Below are 23,734 nucleotides of genomic sequence, written 5' to 3'. Positions count from 1 at the left end.
ACTGTTGCTTCTTGACCTGCATATAGATTTCTCAACAGACAAATAAGATGGTCTGGTACTCCCATCTCTTTGAGAACTTGTAGTACTTGATAGATCACTTTTAAAAAAAAATCCCTTTAAACTAAGTTAGAGATTGAAAACAAAATCTTGCAAAAAGCAATGACAAATATCAAGGAAATTAAGTTAAACTACTCTGGAAAAAGCTATTTTGTCCTATCTGAGAGGAACGTGTGTGTGTGTGTGTGTGTGTGTGTGTGTGTGTGTGTGTGTGTGCGTATGTGTGTATGTGTGTGTGTGTGTATTTCTGTGTATTTTTGTTTGTGTGGTGTTTATCAAATTTATATAGCTACCCATCTTACCAAAGGGAATCCTTTGTTGTTGTTGTTATCCTTAGCGTGAATAAATCCACTGCAGGATGAAGGCCTTTTCACAAGAAATTATGGATAGTAATCCACAGTTTTGGCCCAATGTAGATTGGTAGAGCCGTGGTGGTGCAGTGGTTGGAATGCAGTACTGCAGGCTAACTCACAGCTCACTCCAGAAGTTCAATTCTGAACAGCTCAATGTTGATTCATCCTTCCATCCTTTCAAGGTCTGTAAAATGAGGACCCAAATTGTAGTGGGCAATATGTTGACTCTGTAAACTGCTTAGAGAAAGCTGTAAAGCACTATGAAGTGTTATATAAGTCTAAGTGCTATTGCTATTGCTATTGCTAGATTATTATTTTTTACTTTCCAGTCTTGAAAGCATGACTGTCCCAAAGTAACTCAGCCAACTTCTAAGCATAAAGGAGCAGTAGAACTCAGAAGTTCCAAATAGACTGTGGCTCTAACTTGGGGGAGAAGATGCTGTGGCATCATTGATATTGATGTGGAGAAACAGGAAGCATTACATTCTTGTTCTCAGGCACCGACAGTTTGCCTCAAATAACTAGTATACCTTATCCAAAACCAAGCAAAAGCATTACCCTTTTCAAGGCTGGTCCCATCCTGGCTGTCACTATACAGCAGAACAGCAAGACATTCAATGCCACTGTTGTAAAGGACATTATGCTAAAGCTGGAAAAGTTCAAAATCTTAGTAGGTATATTTTCAAGAGTTTCGAAAGGATAATTTTCTAGATATGATGATGGAAAAGCTTAAGAATTATTTAAAATTAGTTTATGCATTACTCCTTTATTTTTTTTCCCCAGTTACCTTTCTTTTCCTTGAGGGACATTGAAAACAAATTATTTAGTGAACAAGTTAAATTTTGATTGTGGTGCATGAAAAAATATTTCCATCTTCATTTTTAACTGCTTTCAATTGCAGCTTTGCACACAGAGTTACACAGATGAAATAGTTCTGCATGCTGAATGATTAAAACATTGAATTTTGTGCCCTGATAGCTCTTTTTTAGGATATCAGTGTTGAGACTGAGGGCATCATGTTTTCATGACTAAAATCTACTTGCTGAAGGGCAAATTTCTGAATTATTTTGTGATGTCCCAGATTTTAGCAGAAGTACCAATACAATATTCTGTTTTCATTTAGGTCCATCTTTCTTTCACATTAATTATCTAACAAGGTTTCCTGTTATAGTGATAAACAGAATGTATGTGAAAAGTGATTTTGTACATTAGAGTGCATGTATGCTTTTGTGCAGACAATCTGTAGTGACTGAGATAGAGAAACTCTCTGTACTGTCCCTGTGGCCAAGATCCTTTTTTTATTAGACTTGATAATCCAGAATAGATTTCTATACTCACTTCAAGAAGCATTTTTCTTTTCCCATTCTTGTTTCTGAAGAAAAAGTAAAATAGGGCACTCAGGTAATATGTTTACTGTAGCCCAGATAGATTCCTTTGGTGGAAACCAATTGGTCCTATATATTTAATATAGCGACTAATTTCAACACACACACACACATTTGTTCACCATTTAAATACCATTTTCTTTCCACCATGTGCATAAAACTGTAAAACTCCCAAATACACACAGACACATGTTTATATGTGTATATGTGTGTGTGTGAAAATAAGCAATTCCTTTTCTCTCTCCCCCCCCCCCAATGTGTCTTCCTCAATCTCAAGTCCTCTACAGAGATGACTGGAAGTTTGAGGATTCTGTGCTATATCTTAGCTGTTCCAAGCACTGCACTCTTCTTTACAGAGAACTCTGATGTTGTTCCTGGGATCTGTTGGAGCCACTCTTCGAACTTTGGAGTCACAGCGACATACCACAATGTCTGATTGATTCGCCAGTACCTGGCTATCTGGATCTGGAAGTCTCATGGTATCTTAGCCCTATTATTCTCCACAATCTTCCCATCTGGACTTAGGAGGATCTAGCCCATAAACTGTGCAGACATGCCTGTACACAATGCCAGATACTTGGTTGTGCCATTCAGTATATGCTATTCCTGTTTACATCTTACATCCTGCCACTATGCATTGGAGTGTCCCTGAGGCCTCTGGATAATCTGCACCTCAGGTCCTGCCTAATATGATAGATCCCTGCTTCTGCTGAGCTGGTGCTTAGTGCCTTTTCTTGTGCTGTTATGATCAGTGCCTCAATGGTACAATTAGTCCAGCCACTGATAGGATTTCCCACTGTTTGCCACCACTGTTATCTGTCAATGATATCCCATGCAGGGTTTTCTCTTGCCATGGAATATCTGTTGCTTGATCTTTCTCCCATGTCTGCTGCTACCTGAGGCATTCTCTCAGCAACTCATATTTGGATGCCATCTTACTAATGTACTCCTAAATCCCCTGACTCTCAGCCAGGATAGCTTTCTTTCTATCTGATGTACAGTTTCTGCATGTTGGACCTGGGGTGGAAATCTCCATATATTGTGAGGAGCTTCTGGGTCTTCATATTGACAGCTGCCATGTCCTTTATTGGCCAGCTCACTATACCAATGGAATATCTGATGACTGTCCTACCCATTGAGCTGGGTCTTCAGAATATGACTGATCCTTTGGTGGTACTTCAATGTTACTACCTCTTCATTGTGTTTCCATGTGACTGTGGGATATCAAGGTACTTGTAACTGGTCTGCATGCCTACTATCCAGCCCACTGGTAGTTTCACCACATCAATCTTTACTACTTTCTCTCTCTTGACTACCATTTGGCAACACTTCTCCAGCCTGAATAACATCCCAATGCTGTCACTGTAGATTCATGTCAGGTGGATCAGTCTCACTCATTCTTGGCCTACAACTTGATATCATGCATTTAGAGGGGATGACTGATATCTCCACTCTGACTTTGTATTCAGATCTGGTCCTTGTTATTATTTGGTTGAGAGGGTTCAAGCCTATGCAGAACAATGGGAATAGTGTATGATCATGGTATATGTGCACTAGATGTCCATTTGTGAGAGCTGTTGACTTCCAGTGTTATCTTCCATAGTCCCATTGAGTTCTTTAGGAAGATCTTTCATGTCCTATTAATTTTGTATAGCACTAGGAAGTCACAGATCCATGTGACATTGAGTCATAAGTTTTCCTGTAGTCAATCCAGAGTTGACTCAGATTGGTCAGTCTAAACTTTGAGTCTTGGGCAACTGCTTTATCTATGAGCAAATGGCATTTTGAGCCTCTGTTGTTGTTCCAAATGACCTTCTAAACTGTACTCATGTACTGGGTTCATATGGACCTATAACCTGACAGCTACAATGCCTGATAGGAGTTTCTATGTTGTGAGGAGTCAGGTTATTGGCTGGTAGTTGGATGTTGCTGTTCCCTTGTGTGGGTCTTTCATGATTAGCACTGATCTTCCTTGTGCTAACCAGTCTGGGTGGGAGCCTACCGCTAGCAACAGGTTCATCTTTTCTGCAAGGAATTTGAACACAGCATATATATCTCAAAACACTGTACTCACAGATCCACCCTTAGTCCATGGAAACTCACTGGGAGATTTCTCCACTTATTCTGTCCCTAACCAACTTACTTTCCTACTTCCCAATATCTTTCTGGGATGAAGTGATGGAAAAATCTCATGGAAATCACTGTGAGCTCCTAAAACTAGGGGGGAAAGATAAAAAATAAAAGCAGATTTCTCAGTGTGCACAAATATATTTTAATGCACCATTTATGCATATCTGTTCCCTGTTTTTTGGCAATGTGCACAAGCTGTATCACTCACTGCTCTGAAAGCCATGCAACTAAGAAGAAAAGGCATTTAAAGAATAGTGGAAATTATTTAAAACAGAGATATGACTATCAGAAATTGAAAAATATTGAAAAATATAATCAGTCTTAAAGACTTTACTTGAATTTTGATAAGTGACATGGTTTTAATCAAAATTCATTTCTCCTATAATAACCTGGATGAGAGAGAGTCCAGTACAAAATGAAGCCTGCCTCCAGACTTATGCAACTCCATAAGGAACAGGGATTTTGGGGCAGCTGTGGGGGAGGACTTTGTGGATATCGTGATAAATATTTATTATCAATTTATAAAATAGCCTTGCAGTTTAAATCATGCACTCTTTGCAATAAATTATAAATTAAGTAATAACATTTTTCAGTTTGTATAGAGCTCTTGCTGTAAATTACCACAAATGTCATAAAAAGGAACCAGTAATATGCAATATTATTTCTTTCATGGGAAATGAACGCTGCATACATATTAAAAATGTGTTTGACAATCAAAAATAGTTTGGGGAATCCCGGTCCTATCAAAAGATTATAAACTGGACAAAGGGGGAAAAGCTCAACCTGACCCTGATCAGAAGCTTCCCCTGTTGGAATTCCTACGTGGATGGATATTTTTTTCTTGGATTAGATTGCTACACAGCATTTGCCATAATACCAAGCAGAACAGCGGGGAGGAAAGATGGGGAAGGTGACAGAAAGTAGTAGGCAGGATTAACTATGCACCCCATCTGCCTTTCCGGGCAAGAATTTCACTACACAGTATCCTCATGATAATCAGCTCAGTGTTATTCTATTTATTTGAATTAATCTTAGCTTTCTGTCCAAAGACTATTCATCATATCTCTGAATCTTTGATTTTAATAGAGAAATTGCCCTTTAACTACTATCGATCCAAAATTCAGAACTTTTTCCTTGACTTCAGAGGCAGTCTTCCCATGTTTTAATATTTCTGAGTCATGTTGTTATTTCTGTTGTATTAATACTGGGGCAAAGCTCCACATTTCATTTGTATCATGCCTAGATGAAGGTACTTTGATTTTGGAATGGCAGATAATGCTGGTGGGATGCTAAAGGAATGACTGACTAAGGGAATCTTAGATCTTTTTAAAAATCAATTATCTGTTGGCAGGAATTGCATTTTAGCCCCTTGCTCACTGAACAACAGTTATTTCTCAGCACTCGCCCTGATTGCTCCCTGTATTGGCAGAAAGCAATAATATACTTCTTTGTTCTCAGTGCAACCAATCTGCCTGAAATCACAGTTTGCTTGAAATCAGCCAAAGGCCCCCAGGCTGCTAAGCACACAGAAACAGCTAAGTGACTGATTTTGCAAAACTAAGTGAGGTCAGACTTGGGAAGCACTCGGACAGAAAACCTCTGGGGAATATCAAGCTAAACTAAGATGAAAAAATATCTTCTCTGAATAAAGGAAGGGCTAACAGCTTTTGAACTGTTGCCAGAAAAACTATAAGGTAAAGGTAAAGGTTCCCCCGCACATGTGTGCTAGTCGTTTCCGACTCTAGGGGCCGGTGCTCATCTCCGTTTTAAAGCCGAAGAGCCAGCGCTTGTCTGAAGACGTCTCCGTGGTCATGTGGCCGGCATGACTAGATGCCAAAGGCGCACGGAACACTGTTATCTTCCCACCGTAGTGGTCCCCATTTTTCTACTTGCATTTTTACGTGCTTTCAAACTGCTAGGTTGGCAGAACCTAGGACAAGTAACAGGCGCTCACTCTGTTACGCGGCACTCGGGATTCAACCCGCCAGACTGCCGGCCATCTGATCAACAAGCTCAGCATCCTAACCCACTGAGCCACTGTGCCCTTACAGAGATGTTAATGAAGTCTCCAGAAACGAGGGCTGTACTCTTTACCTAAGTGGGTGAAGGGATCAAAATTTACCTTCCTCCTTTTGAATCTGGATTTATTTTGTTTTTATTTATTTATTTATTTTGAATGAGTGAGATCTGCTTAGATTCCTGCAAAGAACCACAGAAACTCTTTACCCACTGAGTGAGAACATGGAGTTAAACTGTCCCATACACTAGGACAGGGGTAGGCAACCTCGGTTCTTTTATGACTCATGGACTTCAACTCCCAGAATTCCTGAGTCAGCTATGCTATGAATTCTGGGAGTTGAAGTCCATGAGTCATAAAAGAACCGAGGTTGCCTACCCCTGCACTAGGACTAAATCAAAATCTCATCTTCTCCTGCTGAACCAGACTAGGAAGAAAACTCTGGAAATGTCTGGCAAGTGTTGGACTTTGCATCCAGAAGCCAGAGCCCCAATTCTTACAGGATCCCCCTATTCTTCAAGGAAAAATATGAATTGATGTCTTAACTCCAGAAAACACTGATACTAACAAAAAAAATCTATTTTCTACCGATTACTTTTTTGATAGCACTTTGTTCTGCATAATTGTAGCATATAGATGAAAAAGTCTTCCAATTTCTACGTCTATTTAGCTCAGCAGGACATTGAGCACAAAATTGTTATCACACCACTACTTGTTATCCAAGTAGAAATGGGACTGATGGATTTAGGACTAAAGCTCATGCTTCTTAGTTAATGCCTTTAAAATTGTTTTAATTATCTGTGTTCTATATCAGCAGTATTTTGAATGGCTGACAATTGAAAAGACTGTGAAAAAATTAAATGCAAAGAGCTCCTTTTAAGCACTCATATTTTTCCCAATATCCACACACTATGGATGTCAAACTGTTTTTCCTTCTGTTTTCCATTCTTTGAGTAAAACAGTGAGGACCAAAGTTTCTTTTTATTATCAACAAATGCTACCCAGCTCAAGGGCAACTCTTTATATGGAAAAAATTTACATTTCAAAATCACTGCATTTTTCAACAGTTTCAAATTAAGTTTAGATAAAGTTTATTATTTAGAATAGATGGCTGAATTTATGATCACATGGTGATAAGAAGGGATGTTTATATTAAAATTTTAGTGTTACATACCACTGTAAAGTTTAAAAACCTGTTTTGTTGGCATTGGTGGGACCTAGCTCTCCCACCTTTCTTTCATCCATTTATGTGACACTGACACATATTGAGACATAGCAAAAAAAATGCCTTTATGTCCTCATCTTCACTTAATTTGCAGATTTTTATATCCCTAACACAGGGACCTATACCCCCTCATACACTAGAAGTACAGCTAGGCAAATATTGAGATTCTTGTCTGGTGGCTTCTGTTTTCCTGAGAAGGGAAATTAGCTTAATAAAATCCATTCTTTGAGCTTATCTCTCTTCCCTTTCTCTTTTAGAATTCCCTGAGTCCAGCCTGCTGTCATTTCTTTTCTTTTCCTAGTTGCTCCCAAGCTCCAAACAGGAATCCCATCCTTGCTTGTGGTCCTGGCAGTCCTCTTGCCGCCTTGTAATACCTGCCAACCTCCAGACATTGCCTTCATTTCCCCATCTGCTTTTTCCCCTCACACCTATACACTCCATCTTAGCATTTGCTTTTGTAAGCTAAGGGTCTGGATGGAATGAGGCTACCTCTGCACTTTAGTGTCCTTGAAATGCAGCGTGTGGCTCAATTAGCCAGGCAGCTGGAAAGTTGGTGTGGATTCTTATGAGTAAATTTGTGAGTGAGCAAGTGAGTGAATGAATGAATGCATGAGCCCTCTCAGGTTTCTGGGTAATAAACTTTTACAGCCTATAAAACAAGAGCAGTGCTGAGCTTTAAGAAAGGAGTTGGCTGCAGCTGCTTTTCCCAAGCACAGACAACAATGCCAGTTTCATTTCATCACAGGACCCAATATTTTTTTTAAAAAGATTTTAAACATTGAATTAGAAAAATGAAGTTATACAGCTTTTTAAAAGACATGTTAGCATGTGTTGATTATTTACTATAGACTTTCTCATTTTGAAGGGTTTGTATGACTAACTATTGCAGGTCTTACTAAGAATTTATAAAGTGGTACTAATACTTCACATGATTTTGATTCTATACCTCTGTTTATACAACCAAGGATTGTATTCACCTAATCTGTACTTGTACCTTTGGTTTTTCCTGCTCAGGTGTAAAACCTTTCTTTTCTCCACAATAAATTTCATTTTGTTGGATAGGACCCATTGTTCAAGTCTGTCAAGATCTTTTTGGATCCTGAGCTTATCTTCTGGGGTGTTGGCTATTCCTGTCAGCTTAGTATCATCTGCAAATTTGATGAGCTCCCCTTCTATTTCCTCATCTAAGTCATTTATGAAGATATTGAAGAGTACTGGTCCTAAGACAGAACCTTGTGGTACCCCATTGCTTACTTCCCTCCATATAGATGTAGCACCATTAAGGACTACTCACTGAATACAGTTTGTCAGCCAGTTACAAAACCTCTGGTGGTGATGCTATCTATCCCACTTTTTTCTACCTTACCAAGAAGTAGGTTGTGATCTACTTTGTCGAATGCCTTGCTGAAGTTTAAGTATACTATGTCCACAGCATTTTGCTGGTCTACTAATTTAGTCACTTTGTCAAAGAATAAAATAAGATTAGTTTGGCATGATCTGTTTTTAACAAACCCACACTGGCTGCTAGTTATACCTTTATTTGTTTCTAGGTATTCACAGATCTGTTTTTTTATTTTTTTTCAATGTCTTCCCAGCTATTGATGTTAGGCCGATGGGTGTATAGTTTCCTGGGTGTGTTTTTTTTTTCTTCCTTTTTTGAAGATGGGAACCACATCAGGAGTTTTTAAACGTATGGTACAGTGGTTCTGAGATGACATCTGCCAGCTCCTTCAGAACTCTGAGGTGTAATCCGTCAGGTCCTGGTGATTTATGTTCAAATTTGATTGTACATTGCAAGATGTACATTCCGTCATCTTGAAGGCCTTGTTCCCCTCCTCCTCCAATATACAATTGGCCCAACCATGCAGAGTTTTATGTCAGTAAGACCTGTCTTGCTTCCCAGGCCTTAGAGGTAGGATGAGTAGAGTCCCCACTTTGATGAGTTAGAATGTATTACACCCCCAATTATCTTTTTCTTGTTTAGTAATTTTCAACCATATATGCCATTTTTTTATTTGTTGGTTTTCGGTTTTTTGCTTTCTCTTTTTATGTACCCAGAGTCACATTTTCTGAATTTGGCAGTCATTAAAATACAGTACCTTGAGTCAAGCCAGGGAAATGGTTTATGGGACTCACTAAATAGCAAACTCTATTATTACAGAGCTCATTACAGGGAACTTCAAGCTTAAGTCAACAGTTTCCTTTTAATAATAAATATTCTTGGGGATATTATTTCATTTAATATGGACTGCAAAAGCACCAGTATATGACATATGGATGTACAACCTGCAGACATCAGGACATGCTCCAAAAGAATCTGCCAGTGCTGCAGAGCCATGAAATTTGGCTCTGAGGCTGCAGGCATGATCAGTAACATTATGCAGCAGATAGAATCAAGTCAAGAGTCACTCACCCTATCCAGGGTTAAGTGAGAAATGGATGGAGTAGAGAAAGAAAAAAGATTTTAAAACAATATTGCAAAGAAAATTTGATTCATAGTTGCTATTAGAAAAGAAATCTGTGCTCTGAAGAGATAAAAGTGAAGATGCATCTATCAGAGCAAGATTGCTGAGGCAAGAACTGCAGTAATTCAAGAAACAATTAGCTGTCACCCCTAAGGGGAAGCAGACTGTGAAAAGTAGTTAGTTGATGATATCATCTTTATATTATGAGTGGCTTCAGAGGAGAATTCTCAGTTCTAGGGACAAAAAATAATACTGAAACCTGGAGAAGTAGTCTAATCACAGGCTATTCACAGTTGTCAGAATCAACTTGTTTTAATTTTAAACGCTGTCTGTTTCATTCAATCTGCCATAATCAATGGCCAGGTTCACTTATTATATTAAGGTATTAGAATGTAAGAACAGCCCTGTTGGATCAGTGAAAGTCCATCCCAGTTTGGCTTTTTGGTTATATAGTAACCATGTAGATTCCTCTGGAGTGCTTGTGTAGCAGGAAATAGAGACATATTTCTCACAAAGTTATTTCCCTGCAATTATCTGGAGACACATCACCCCCAACCCAGAGACAACAATCCAGCAGCCCATAATAGACTTGTCCAGCATGAATTTATCCAATTCTTCTTTAAAGTCATCCAAGATGGTGTCCAGCACCACATTTTGGACAGGTTAATTATGTGCTATGTGAAGAAGAGCTTGCTTGTGTCTGCACTAAATCTTCTTTCAATCAGTTTGACTGGATGACTGCTGGTCTTAATGTTTGAGAAAGGACAAAAATTTCTTCCTATCTATCTTCTCCATGTTGTGAATGATTTCATCCACCTCATTCATGTCCTTTCTCACCCATATGTTTTTTCAAATTAAAGAATCACAAATCTTGTAGCTAATTTCTTGCAGGGAAAATTTTCAAACTCCCCGAATAATTTTGGGTTTCCTCTGCAGCACTTTTTCCACCTATTTTTTTTTTTGCAAGCATAGTGACCTGAAATATAGACAGTTCTTCAGTTACACACATACTGTACTGTAGATTTGTATAAAGACATTACAGCGGTGGCATTCTAATTTTCCACTCCTTTTAACTGAGATCTTTTGAATCATCACATTGTTCTGATTCATACATACTTGAGCCCTGTTTTTCAAAATTATATAGGTCAGGGCCTCTTTATTTCAATAAACCAAAATGAAGCAAAACACATTAATAATTTGCACTATTAAACATCCTTAAAAACCATAATGGTTGTGTAGAGATATAACACTAAATTAATGCAGAAACATCCCAGAGGAAGCCTCATGACACAGTCTATGCTACCATTTATCCAAACTGAAAATTCTTTTTGGTATTAATTATGGCTTAGTTAAACTCAGGGTTATACATTTTTACTGTAATAGTTTCTCTGTTAAACTCTGGTTAGTATTAAAACAACATTCTTGGCTTGAATGAAAAATTCTTGGACAGCAAGATGGATGGCATATGAATTTAATAAATAATAGTTATTAATTGAAACAAACACTTTTGATTTTCCAGAAAAAAAATAGTAAATTTTTAACCAATTTAAAATTAACTAAAGGAAGAAAGGAAATGGTAGAATCTAAGGCAGGGGTCTTCAAACTTGGCCCTTTTATGACTTGTGGACTTCAACTCCCAGAATTCCTCAGCCAGGCATGCTGGCTGAGGAATTCTGGGAGTTGAAGTCCACAAGTCATAAAAGAGCCAAGTTTGAAGATCCCTCATCTAAGGTTTATACAAATAAAACTAAACTATTGAGCCATATTTTGAGATGGATAAGCTATGTTTTAAAACCTGCTTTGATCTATATTCTCAAAATTAACATTTCCAAAATTTGCAAACAATAAGTATGATATTAGAATATTGGTATCAGCTTATGAATTATTTTGATGAATCAGACAAAAATGTTGTCTTATTCATCAGTCTATTTCAAAGAGTAGCCAATGAATTCCCACTGAGAATGGCTCTGGAAAGGCTATTTAAGTGTTTCCCTACATCATGTGGTACAAATACAATGTCTTTAAAGAATTATGAATTATTATGTCTGGAATCATTAAGAGTCCCATCTTCCAGTTATTTCCCTAAATTCTTTTTACAGTTGATCAGGCTTTAAAATTTAAATTGACCTTGGATATTTGTTATCTATTTTGGTTTGGTTTTTTTTGTTATTGTTCACTTGTTTTATTTATAGAACACCCAAAAGCTTAAACTGAGTGGTGTTCAAGGTCTCTAATTTGGCCTAGTAGATTTGCATGGTGACCAAACTCAAAACAAGCAACCAATATTCCTTTTTGCACTTATATAAACAAATATAAGCATCCGGCAAAAGCCAATCAGATTTTTAACTTTTAGTTCTGCATGCAGCTGTTGAATTTTTTGGAATTGTAGATCCTGATCAGCTAATGCAGATCCTTCAGATAAATATATTCTAGCCTGTCTGTTTGCAGTTTCTGCTTTTAAGCCAGTACAACAACCTTAAAAGCATATAAAACAATACCCTGTGAATTTTGCTTGCTAATGACTGTATGCATTTTACACAAAATATGTTCATTCACTTATATTTTTTTGTAAAGGACTATCATAATGTTGCTATATTATTAACTTGCTAAGTATTCCATTTTTATTATGGTTTATTATTTTTATCCCACCCATTCTCTCATCTTCATGGTTGAGCAGAGTCTTTTACTCTTGTCTTTCCATTTCTTCTGAACTCTGCATTCTGGCAGCTACATCAAACTGGAGCCATGGTCTACTAGCTATATTTCTTCTGCCCATGATTCATTTAATCCGCTCTGTTTTTATTACCAAGGTAAAAAAAGGTGCACATTTTTCAGAATCCCACTATCAGATTTAGGAGAAAGCCCAAACTGAAGAAATTTTATAGTATCTCAATAACTTAGTATATTTTTGGCAGGTAATCCTAGATGATGTGAAAGTGAATCAATATTAAATATTATGCACTACTCAATAACATCTGCATCTTCTTGTGCTTTTGAGATATTTTATTATGCAGTACTTAATAAATAAAATATGCATCTTCTTGTGCTTTCAGGATATTTTTCCTCACCAAAATAAGAATCATCCCCAAAGGAGCTTTCTCGGGATTTGGAGAAGTGGAAAAAATGTATGTATTTTCAAATATACTCAGTATGTCTACTTTATATATCTTCATATCTTGGTCCCTTGTATGCTTTCTCTTCCCTGACCCACAATGTATTAATTGAACCAGCCTAGAGCAACTTCATGCCTTCTAAATATGCTCAACATCAGTTCCTTTTATTCCCAGCCAATATAAGGAGCAGCCACTTATAAGAGTGACAATCCAATTATAAAAGCCATCAAATTGGCACAGATTGAATTAAACTAGAATACTGATGTGGATTTATTGAATGATCTGGAGAAAGCAAAACAGAAGTAGCCTTCCAAAGCAGTGTTATCTAGCAATGAGATAAAGATAGACACACACAAACACACATATGGGGTTTTATTATAACTCAGTTGAGCACCAAAACCAATGACAGAATAGACATTTGCAATGTTAGTTCAAGACTAAGCAATAGCACCCATGAGGAGTCAGAATCTTATGTAAGGCTTGGGGATAGCATCACAACATTGTGTCTGCCATCTTACAGATTGGGACCTCCCCTTCTAGACACCCTTGGATTTAATGTTTGGTTGACTTCATTTGGACTCTTTTATTTAATTTAAGGCAGTTCCTAACTTAAAAGGGTGCTTTGTAAATTGCTATCTGATTCAGCCCCATATGTCAGTAATGATCGTAGTGGCATTTTAAGGGTGACTTGTACCAGATTAGCAGCAATTGCTGACACCTAACAATTTACCAAGACCACTGCTATAATCTGCAGATTTAATGACTTTATGGGAGCCCCTACTTAGATGACAATAGTTGTTCATTCATTTCCAAGTACAATAAGCCAGCCCTGCTCTTCTTTGCTCAGAAAGGGCTTCTTTCTGAGTCGAGCTCTGAATCTCTGCCCCAAAGCACCAAGAACAACAGCAACTGTTACTGAGGACAATAAACTGTCCTCCCTTTTATACAATGTGAGTAGTAGAGGAATTTTCTCAAGAAGTAAAGTGGACTGGGCTTGGTTCCTTCACCCAAAACAAAATAATTATATACTTGAAGTTTTTATATATGCTTTTTGATTTTACCAATATGCTAAGACAAAGCCAAACAAGGCAAATTACAGATCAGCCAATTCCTATTTATTCATAAATCATAATTAAGCATACTATGGCTTATCTTATCTCATCACAGAGTAGTGTACAAATCCAGCTAAACATTATAAATATTCTATATAGTAATACAAGAAATCTGTAACTAATAACCCCATTTAATGCAAATCGAACTTCTTGCAATTCAAAATATTCCTTTGGCCACAAACTGAAAGTTGCCTCTTAGTAGATAACATTAAACCCCAATTCCTGGAGCATCAGCACAAATGGCAAATATGTACATTGCAGCTTGAAGGTCATATCCATCAAGCAATTTGGTAAGAGCCCATATTTATTATTTAATTCTGTAACAGAGAAAAAAATACCTGGACTGTCTCATGATCTCAGCTCAGCAAAGCTCAATCATCCATTTCAAAGACTACACTTATACAAGGGCTTAATGCTTCTCCTATGACATGCAAGTCATCTCCACCAAGCTCTTCATTCCCACATGCATTTTCACTACCAGAAGACACTCTAGAGGGATTGGCCTGAATCTAATTTGAACTTCTTGTTCCTTGTGAAAGCTCTTTTTGCTGGCAAAGTTTAATGCATTGAAATTTTCATACTCATTTTCTACAGAAAGGCCCTGAGAGAGAGCCTATTTGAGCCATCCTTTCCTCTGAAAGGATGGATGAATTTTTAATTCACGAAATCTCAGTGAGAAATATATATTTATTGTGAGATTTATTTATTTATTTAAGCAGCTCAGCAGTATGCCAGCATGCCATATGTGTACTGAAGTATCTAATTTGTATACTGTAGATGAAATGACTTTTATCACATAGAAGTATTACATTATTAATAGTTGTTTTCTTCAAACAGCATACTATTCATTTTAATATTGGTGTGCATGTGTATGTACAACCATGATGTTATGGGGGGGGGGGAGGAAGAAGCTCACACAAGGAGTTTCTTGTTCTATATGCAAATATATCACTTGATTGTATAGTTTGTGTCCCGCAATTATCATGACTACTGCCGATAAATGTTTTAAGGCCTATATGTTTAATTTGTCAGCTATTTCACATTTCATTGCTACTTCTCATCTGCAGATGCTGCTGATGTTGATTGGTTGTATTTGCATATTCATTATATACCCCTGTTTTCAGAGCAGTTTCCCCACAGAGTTGCCATGGCACATTGATGTATTTTCAACAGAAAGTCATTTTTTAGCATTTAGAGTTTTGTCTTCTGATTAGCAGTATCTGTCCCTTGTATCACCTCCCCAATCAATACTCTTTCACATATTATACAAGGCAGGCAGCTCGTTTCCAGATAATGAAGGATGATATAAACATTTTACAGATAGATTCAGCAGTTGTCCCTGCTCTCTAAGGAGTCTTGGTAATTTGCATAAGCTGCCCACTTCAAGTAAGCTCACATAGAACCTGCCTTATTTTCTGCCTTAGTTCCCCCTCAAGGCTCAGAAGAGACACCAAGTGGGAGAATTGCAATCTCCCAAGAAATCTTCATTTTTGCAAGACACTCTACACAGGGTTTTCCCTGAAGATCATTTGGAAATTTAATTGGTGCAGAATGTGGCTGTGCAGGCAGTAAATGGTGCCAGGTATAAGTGGCACATATAACACCACTTGTGTGTGACCTGCATTGGTTAACATGTGCTTCTGGGTGCATTTCAAGGGGCTGGTTATCAACTTTAAAGTCCAGGTTACTTGAAGGATTGCCTTTATTCCAAGAGTTTCTACCCATCCAACATTATCTAACAAATCAGCCAAAAGAATGTCAGTTGGCAGGGACTTAAAAAATCAGACTTTTTCTGCAGAGGCCCCTGGTCTATGGTACATTATCCCTTTGGAGATTACAATGGCCCCAACCCAGTTAGTCTTTCATAAGGCTCTAAAAACCTGGTAGTTTTCCAAGCCTGGGACACTAAATATGTCAAGGGCCCCATTTGTTAGCTTTATTGTTAACGGGTCAGGTATCTCGGCTGCTATGAATATTTATTTTGGATGTTTTTGTTGTTTTTTATTGTTTTAAAATGTTTTTAGTGTTTTAATTGTAATATACAGTATGTTTTGAACTACAAGCCATGCAGAGTCATTGACTGAAATAATCATCTATAGAAATTGAATAAATAAATAAATAAATCCCCCCCACATACACACACACATCTTGATTTTCCAGACTACAAGATACCATTTTATTGACTGTTTAAATTCAAAAAGTTTAAATAACACAAGCATCCATGTCACAGAAATGAACAACTCCAAATAAGTCTTTTGAAGGCTTCTTTATCTCACCCAACCTGAAGTTTTCCTTTATTGAAGGAGAACATCCCATCCCTCATCTTCCACACTATCTCCTTGAAGGTTCAGAAAGAAATCTAGCCTGTCTGAAGATAACAATGAACGTGGTCCATATCATGCAAGATTTGCCTTAGCAAGAATGCTTCTGCTCCAGTCAGCTTCTCAAATGAACCTTGATGAGACTGGACATCATCCAAGTTTAGCTAACTAGGTTGCAAGTAAGGCAGAAAAACCCATAGCCATTTCTTGCCCTTCCTAACAGTAAAAAAGCACAAGTTATGAAATAAATATAAGGTACTTCATTGCCCTTTTATGATATCCAACATCAATTGTCTAAAACAGCTGCCAACTCTAATACAAGTGCCAGTCCAGCTTTATTAGAGTACTTAGCCCCTTGTTGTCAAAATATGAAAGAATGCACCTCCATACCCACCCATGATCCTGTATAGTTTTGCTTTTAGCCTCTGAGCTGAAAAGTGGAGAGTAGCATAACACTGCAGATACAAGCAGCAAAGTCCAGATTTTGCTTATTTTCCAGGACCATTCATACACAGTGCACCTAAAAATACAGGCATATATTTTGCAATATGGGATTCCCTTAAATCTTACACTTACTGAATTTTTATTTTTTTAGTTTATTTAACATAAACATATTTATACTTAACAAAGATTACCAATCCGCAGCACTAGACTATCTGATTATTCCTTACCAAACCCAAAATCAAATCTGGAACATAGAGCCTGCAAAAAAAATTATTTTTAGATCTTAATTATTCCAAGAATAATAACAAAAATGAAACAAGCCATAACTTAGAGTAAAACAGGCTAGAGAAGCTAATTCTTTGTTTCGCTCGAAGTCTATAAGAGAAAAGAGTTGACATGTTGTGCAAGAGCTACAAGACCATTATGTGTTTATCCAGAAGGAGAAAAAAAAAACCATGAAGTTGTTTTGGGGTGGGTTTACTGACTGGGAATCAGGAATGGGCAGATTTTCTAATTCCAACCGAGGATGTCAGTCTAAAGGAAACCTTGTTTGGTGAAAATTACAATTCTTTTCAGATTCTCTGAAAAGGTAGGTTCCATCATGTGGATCATTAGTTAGCTGGCTGTTGGACTTGCACTTACAAACCTTTTCAGAACTGTGGAAACAGGTTCTAATCACATGGCATCTGTGCTTCCATCATTTACTACTAAGTATTGCTCTGAACCCATTAATAATGGAAATAATGGAATAATGGAAAGACAGGCAACAAAAAACAACCCCATTGATAACATTCAAAACCCACCAGGAGACATTTGAAAGACCTTCTCAGGTATTCTGGGAAAAGGATAGAAAAACAGAAGCCTCCTCTATTTGACAAATGAGGCAGGTTTTTGTACGTTTTTGACATTATTTCAGCTATTTCTGTGTGGTTTTGAAATGGTCTTTCAGGTATCTTAATTAAATTACAATTCATAAAATGCTTACTCTTGAATAGCATCTATATGACTTAAATATCAAAATGCACAGTGAAGTGCATGTAGATTAGGTGGTCTATACTCTCCAGGGTACATTGCAACAATGTAGCTGTTATGCATAATCTCTACTAATGTAAATTAAGATATTTAACTCCCACTTTGTCCTAAGGCCAATGTGCACACTGCTGAATTTTCATAATCATATGCATTTCTTCTCAGGAACTAGAGAACAGCCTTTAATGTGCTTTTCTTATTCTTAAAAAATTGGCATGTGAAAAAAAATCAGTTTGAAGGCTAGAAACTAGATAAAATACACCACAAGTAGTTTGGATGTTCTTCCAGTAGTTTCTGGGTTATATTTCACCATTGAAGTACTTTTAGTCAAGCCTTAAGTACTTCTATGGCATGTGTTTATTCTGTTACTTACTGATGATCCAACAGCGAAACAGCACATACCTCTTCCCAATGTAAATTATTGCTTAGAAGAAGGATGTGCAATTCTCTCAACCCGGGGCCACAACCAAACAGCTGTTTGTAAAAGATAAAATCAGTTATTTGCCACTGAATATCTGCATCCTCCAAAACACAGACTGATGACAATATAGATACTCAGCAGCAAATAACTGATCTTCAGTGATGTGATTTGGGAGTTAAAATAAAGTGGCAATTATCAAATCTATTTTCCATTTCAATCATCCACCTAAAACAGCCCAAAAGGCAAAATATATGTTGACATCCTCACTGTAACGACTTCCTTCTATGGCTTGTTTTGCTCTATCCACCTAACTAGGAGAGTACCTGATGCATTGCTATTTACCATCAAGGCCTATCAATGTGAGTGGCCTTGACCACTATGTTATGCTTTCAGTTTCTTGAAGAACTAACAAAAAGGAGTTGATTGTTTACGTTATTCCTGCCAATAACCTACTGCTACTATCAAAGAGCAGGGCTTTTCCTAGACGTATTTTAAAATGTTTGGAATCAATGGTCCAAGAGCAATACTCCATAAAACCAGAGTTTAATGAGACAACTAGGGTGCTAATATTTATAAGCTCAGGCTACATACCTAGGTCAACCATTACATATACATACCTGGTTATATATGAACCATTACATGGAAAAAATAAATGGTGCACAGAGGAAAAGCGATATTTCCTTCTCAGCTGGGTGCCAAATTGTAGCTATTGACTTATCTGCAGAACTCAGTGGGGCTATTTGCAGTCTGCACAATGGTTTCTCAAAAATTGCTGAAGCCTTGCAACTAGGCCACTACAAAGAGGTGGCTCAAAATGATGGCATTGATTTCAGCAACCCTAATTTAGTTTACAGTGCAGAGAAAGAATGATAAGGTTCTGCACTTTTTAAGAGTGTGCAACATATTTTTCCCATTTATGTAGCTATTACATCCTATTGTACATTATGTTTTGCTTTTATTTCTCTTCAGTAAAAGATGTGTATGCTTTTGCATTTTAATTTGCATTTTAATTTATAGCAACCTCCTGTGCCAAAACCTTAAAACATAGATGAGTTTAGAACTTTGCTTCTTAATTGGTGATCTGCAGCTATTCTGCCATTTCTGTATAATCAGAAAATACAAAAAGAAATATTTAGATGCACTGATTTTAAAATTGTGGGGCAATGTGTAACAGGAGAAGCTCTAAACATTAAAAAATCATATTCATGTCTAAGAAGAAAAATAAAATGAAGTCTGTTCCTTAATTCTGCTATTGCTTTTTAAGAAAATCCATAGTATTTGGTTTGAAGCTGACCTTACTTAATCATTCTGATTGTGAGAAGCTGAAGACTAATTCGAAGACAAGTTGCTACAGTAATTCCTGGGTCATGAACCAAAAGAAAGAATACTTGGTAGTTTTACCCAAAATTGTTTATAGACAGTAGCCGAGGCTTTCAAAATTAAAAGATAATTCATTCAAATCAGTTCCGTCACAAGAAATATTTATTTCCTTTTCACAATTTCTAAATTATATGCCACTTTAAAAGTTACTTAAGAAATAATAGTGTGTGCACGTGCAAGAAGATACATAGTTAGATGGATGAACTGGCAGAGTGGACAGCAATTTTCTATCAGATTGAGGCAAGAATGAAGTAGCTGCAGATTTGTGTTTAAGAAGTAAACAGAACCAGAACCAGAACCAAAACTTTGGCAGGGAAAATTGTAATATATTGGAATGTAAACATAACAAACATGTCTATGTTGCTAAGGGACACTATCAGCTGGGAGAGGATGGATGAAAGGGAATCAAAAAATCCATCTACAACAGTAGTTGGTGAGATGTGATTGGATATTACTGTGCCTCAGATATCTTAGCTGGTACCTACAAAAACCTCCATCTACAGCATGGGTCTCCAACCCACAGTCTATGGACTGGAACCAGGCTGCGGCATGTCAGCAACTGGGCTACACAAACAAGCAAAGCCCCAACTACGGGATGCGGGCAGTATGCAAAACCATGCCCCCTCTGGTTCGCAGAAAACCCTTTCTCCACGGCATTGGTCCCTGATACCCAAAAGGTTAGGGGCCTCTGATCTGCAGTATATATTTATTCTTATATTCCTTTTTTAAATTCTTTAATTATTTTAAAAATAAGAGCTTAACAACCAAATGACATATTAGCGTTCAGCATTTTTATTTTTAAGAGCACCAGTCTGGTCTGTAAACATTCTTATGAAATAAGAATTGTAGGTGGCTACAAATTAGTATCTCCCAATGCCAGGAAAAATGCACAGGTAAGCTAGGATGGTACAGAGCAATCTGACAGGTTACAGGGATGACAGAACTATCATGAAATGTTGTTTTCTAGTAAAGGAGTGCTATGTGACCAGGCCGCATACATCACAGTGGATATTTTATGAGATCATCCACAACAAAATTGCAAAATTCCAAATGTGCTCATCAGCAGAAAAATTTTATTGACTGTTCCTGGTCAACAATCAAGCACTATATGTATATATATGTGTGTGTATATAAGGGACGCAGTGGCTCAGTGGGTTAGGATGCTGAGCTTGTCAATCAGAAGGTCGGCAGTTTGGCGGGTCAAATCCCGAGTGCCGCGTAACAGAGTGAGTGCCTGTTACTTGTCCTAGCTTCTGCCAACCTAGCAGTTCGAAAGCACGTAAAAAAATGCAAGTAGAAAAATAGGGACCACTATGGTGGGAAGGTAACAGCATTCTGTGCGCCTTTGGCATCTAGTCATGCCAGCCACATGACCACGGAGATGTCTTTGGACAAGCGCTGGCTCTTCGGCCTTGAAACGGAGATGAGTACCGGCCCCTAGAGTTGGAAATGACTAGCACGCATGTGCGGGGGAACCTTTACCTTTACCTTTTTTATGTGTATATATGTATATATGTATATATATGTATGTATATATATATCAGTGACCCTTAAAAACAGTAAAAGTGGTAACCATATAAAGTTGGTGTTATTTACATAGCAGCTAATATGATAAAAAAAGGAATGAAGTAAAGCAAAAACAGGACAAATAAAGATTTTTAAAAAATTGAATTTGGTTTTCCTGTTTTCAACAGTAAATAAATATTCAGAAATATTTACTTTGATTCGAATATAATAGAAATACAGCAGAAATCCATACATCTCACTATAAAGGGGAAGACAGAACTCTGAATGTTAACAATGGAGCCATTTCTAAAATCTGATTTTGATCTTCATAATTAACTTGGACCAGAAAGGACAGCATAAGGCAACTTTAAGAATAACAATTGGGATCATGGCACTTTACAAAGTATAAAATTTGCATATCCTTCCCAGAGAGGCTTGCAAAATATAACAAAATATAACATAGTATTGTAGCCATTTGGAGATGAACTGGTTCAACTAAACTGAAGGTTTAGCAAAATAGCCAGAAAAAACTAGGTAAAATAGTAGAAGGCTAGCAAGATCTAAATACTGTAGAGACCAAATAGTAGGATGATTAATTTAGGTCTTCTTGGGACTCAAACCTATCTGACTAATTGTCTGCCAGAACATGAGAGGAGGAAGAGGAGAAGGCGGTGACAGCAGGAAAGCTTAAAATTTAATCAGCATAAGCCTAACTATTGTTTTTCCTCTGCTCATTTCTGAATTGCTAGACCTGCCAAAATAGTAACTTCCTCCTCTGCTCCTTTCTGCATACTATATAAATTAGAAGATAAATATTACAATTATTTTAAACCTAGTGTGTTCTCAAATAAAAAACAATCCCTTTTACAGGGAGCTAGTATTCAAGGAGGTGGGAGCTGCATCTAGTTGTTCAGCTTGGCTGAATTGCAAGAGACAGCTTATAAACTTAAAATACATATTTTTATAGAAACTGGATTGTTTTGTTTAATTTACAACTTGGTTTTTTTAAGTGAAATATAAAGTGTCACTGTAAAGCACCTGCTGTTCCCAGCTTCATCATAATGTGAAATGTAGTGGAATTAGCAATAGAAATGCAGTTAATCGCATTTCTTGATATGAATGAATAATTTATATAAAGGTGGATATAAATGTTGGTGCTTGCATTTTCTAAGTTGTTTATAAGGTTAATTAAATATGTTCTTTCTCTACTGTCTCTCTCCTGGGGAAGAAAAATAATACTTACCAGCCCAATTTATTGTAAAAACATTGTCAAATGCCCTAAGTGGATGCAAAGAAGGTATAAAGAAAGGAAGATATTAACATTTATAGTACATATCTCTGCTTCAGCCTCCAAGAGTTCACCTAAAAACCTGAACTGACTACCCATATTTACATATTGTAATTCTGAACCTGTCCAGTCTGCTTTTAATATACGCTGATAGTCCATCAGATCAGTAGAAAATTGGCTTTTTCTGTGATTTCATGTTTAATAGAACTCCTTTTTCATGGGAGATATATCTAGAATCATCAATCAACCTTTTAAGCAGACCTTAAGAAGTCATCCGTTTTGAATTGGCTAAGGGGATTTCGTAAAAACAATTTCTTTATTCATAAATCTGATGGTTTTAAATTCCATTAATTGTTAAATATACTATTTATGAGTGTATTTCTAGTCAATTAAACTTCCCAAACAGCTAAATTCTGCAAGTGTGGAATTACAAATTTTCCATCCACCACTTTTAACTGCTAGACCCATTAAGGTCCTGTTTCTTTCATTGACTATTAAACAACTGTGGGTTCCTGCCTCTTTTGTCTGATAGTTTTCTAAGCCATATTGCTTCACTCTTTCCTCAAGGTTATCCATGCATTCTATTACATCACATAAACATGCCACATTCCACAATATGGAATAAGTACAAATCCAGGTTGTACTCAAAACAAAAACTTTGTGGTTCTTGGCACAAGAAACATTTTAAAGGCAAGGAAAATAGGCAAATACAAATGGGTAACTTATTGTGAGATACTAGAATTTTGTTACAAGGAATACAAAATAAAATCAAGAGAAAAACCTGTGGCAGAGGAACATAGTTGCCAATGGTTTCCTTATTTACAGTTATTAGAAAGTTTTAAAGGAGACAAAAGAGTTTATGGTTCTGAACATTGTAAGACTGAATTTGAAATGGATTTATTTATTTAACACATTTATACACTATCACTATCACTATTGAAGTGAATCTTGGCTTATAGATTTTTTTTAAATCTATAAAATCTATACAAAAAAACCCCCAAATTAAAAGACTACATTAAAAAGAGTTAAAAGGATGGAGTTAAAAAGACAGAGGGAATGGCCTAACTCATCAACTACCACAGGGTTGCATATTGCCCTTGGATCCCCATGCCAGATGACAGAGCCAGGTTTTAACCCTCATCCAGAAGGCCAAAAGGGTGGGGGCCAGCCTCAAACTTATTTTGTGATCTTAGAGCAGGGGTCTTCAAACTCGGCCCTTTTATGACTCATGGACTTCAACTCCCAGAATTCCTCAGCTAGCATGTCTGGCTGAGGAATTCTGGGAGTTGAAGTCCATGAGTCATAAAAGGGCCGAGTTTGAAGACCCCTGTCTTAGAGTATGGGTTATCTTTTCCATGTTCAGTGTTTCCTGTAAGTTTTTTTCCATCTGAGTTAAGTCATATTTCCTTCTATTGTTAAGTTCCATCTTGAAATCTCTCTCCTCTGTCTCATATTCAGTTGTCTGTTTTTTCTGCTCACTCTCTATTT

General features: G+C 37.1%; 1 protein-coding gene across 1 annotated transcript in view; it reads left to right on the top strand.

Moving 5' to 3' along the window:
* FSHR (follicle stimulating hormone receptor) overlaps positions 1 to 23,734 on the top strand; it is a gene marked incomplete at its 3' end in the record, with an annotated part of 78,130 nt that overhangs the window by 23,213 nt on the left and 31,183 nt on the right. The window contains exon 2 of the mRNA XM_081331721.1: positions 12,686 to 12,757. Coding sequence (XP_081187847.1) covers positions 12,686 to 12,757 — 72 coding nt within the window. The remainder of the gene's footprint in view (positions 1 to 12,685; positions 12,758 to 23,734) is intronic.

The sequence above is a fragment of the Vipera berus genome, assembly GCF_964194415.1.
Source record: "Vipera berus genome assembly, chromosome: 1".
NCBI lineage: Eukaryota > Metazoa > Chordata > Lepidosauria > Squamata > Viperidae > Vipera > Vipera berus.
The sequence above is the reverse complement of the archived record's forward strand: the minus strand, read 5'-3'. Positions and strand labels throughout refer to the sequence as shown.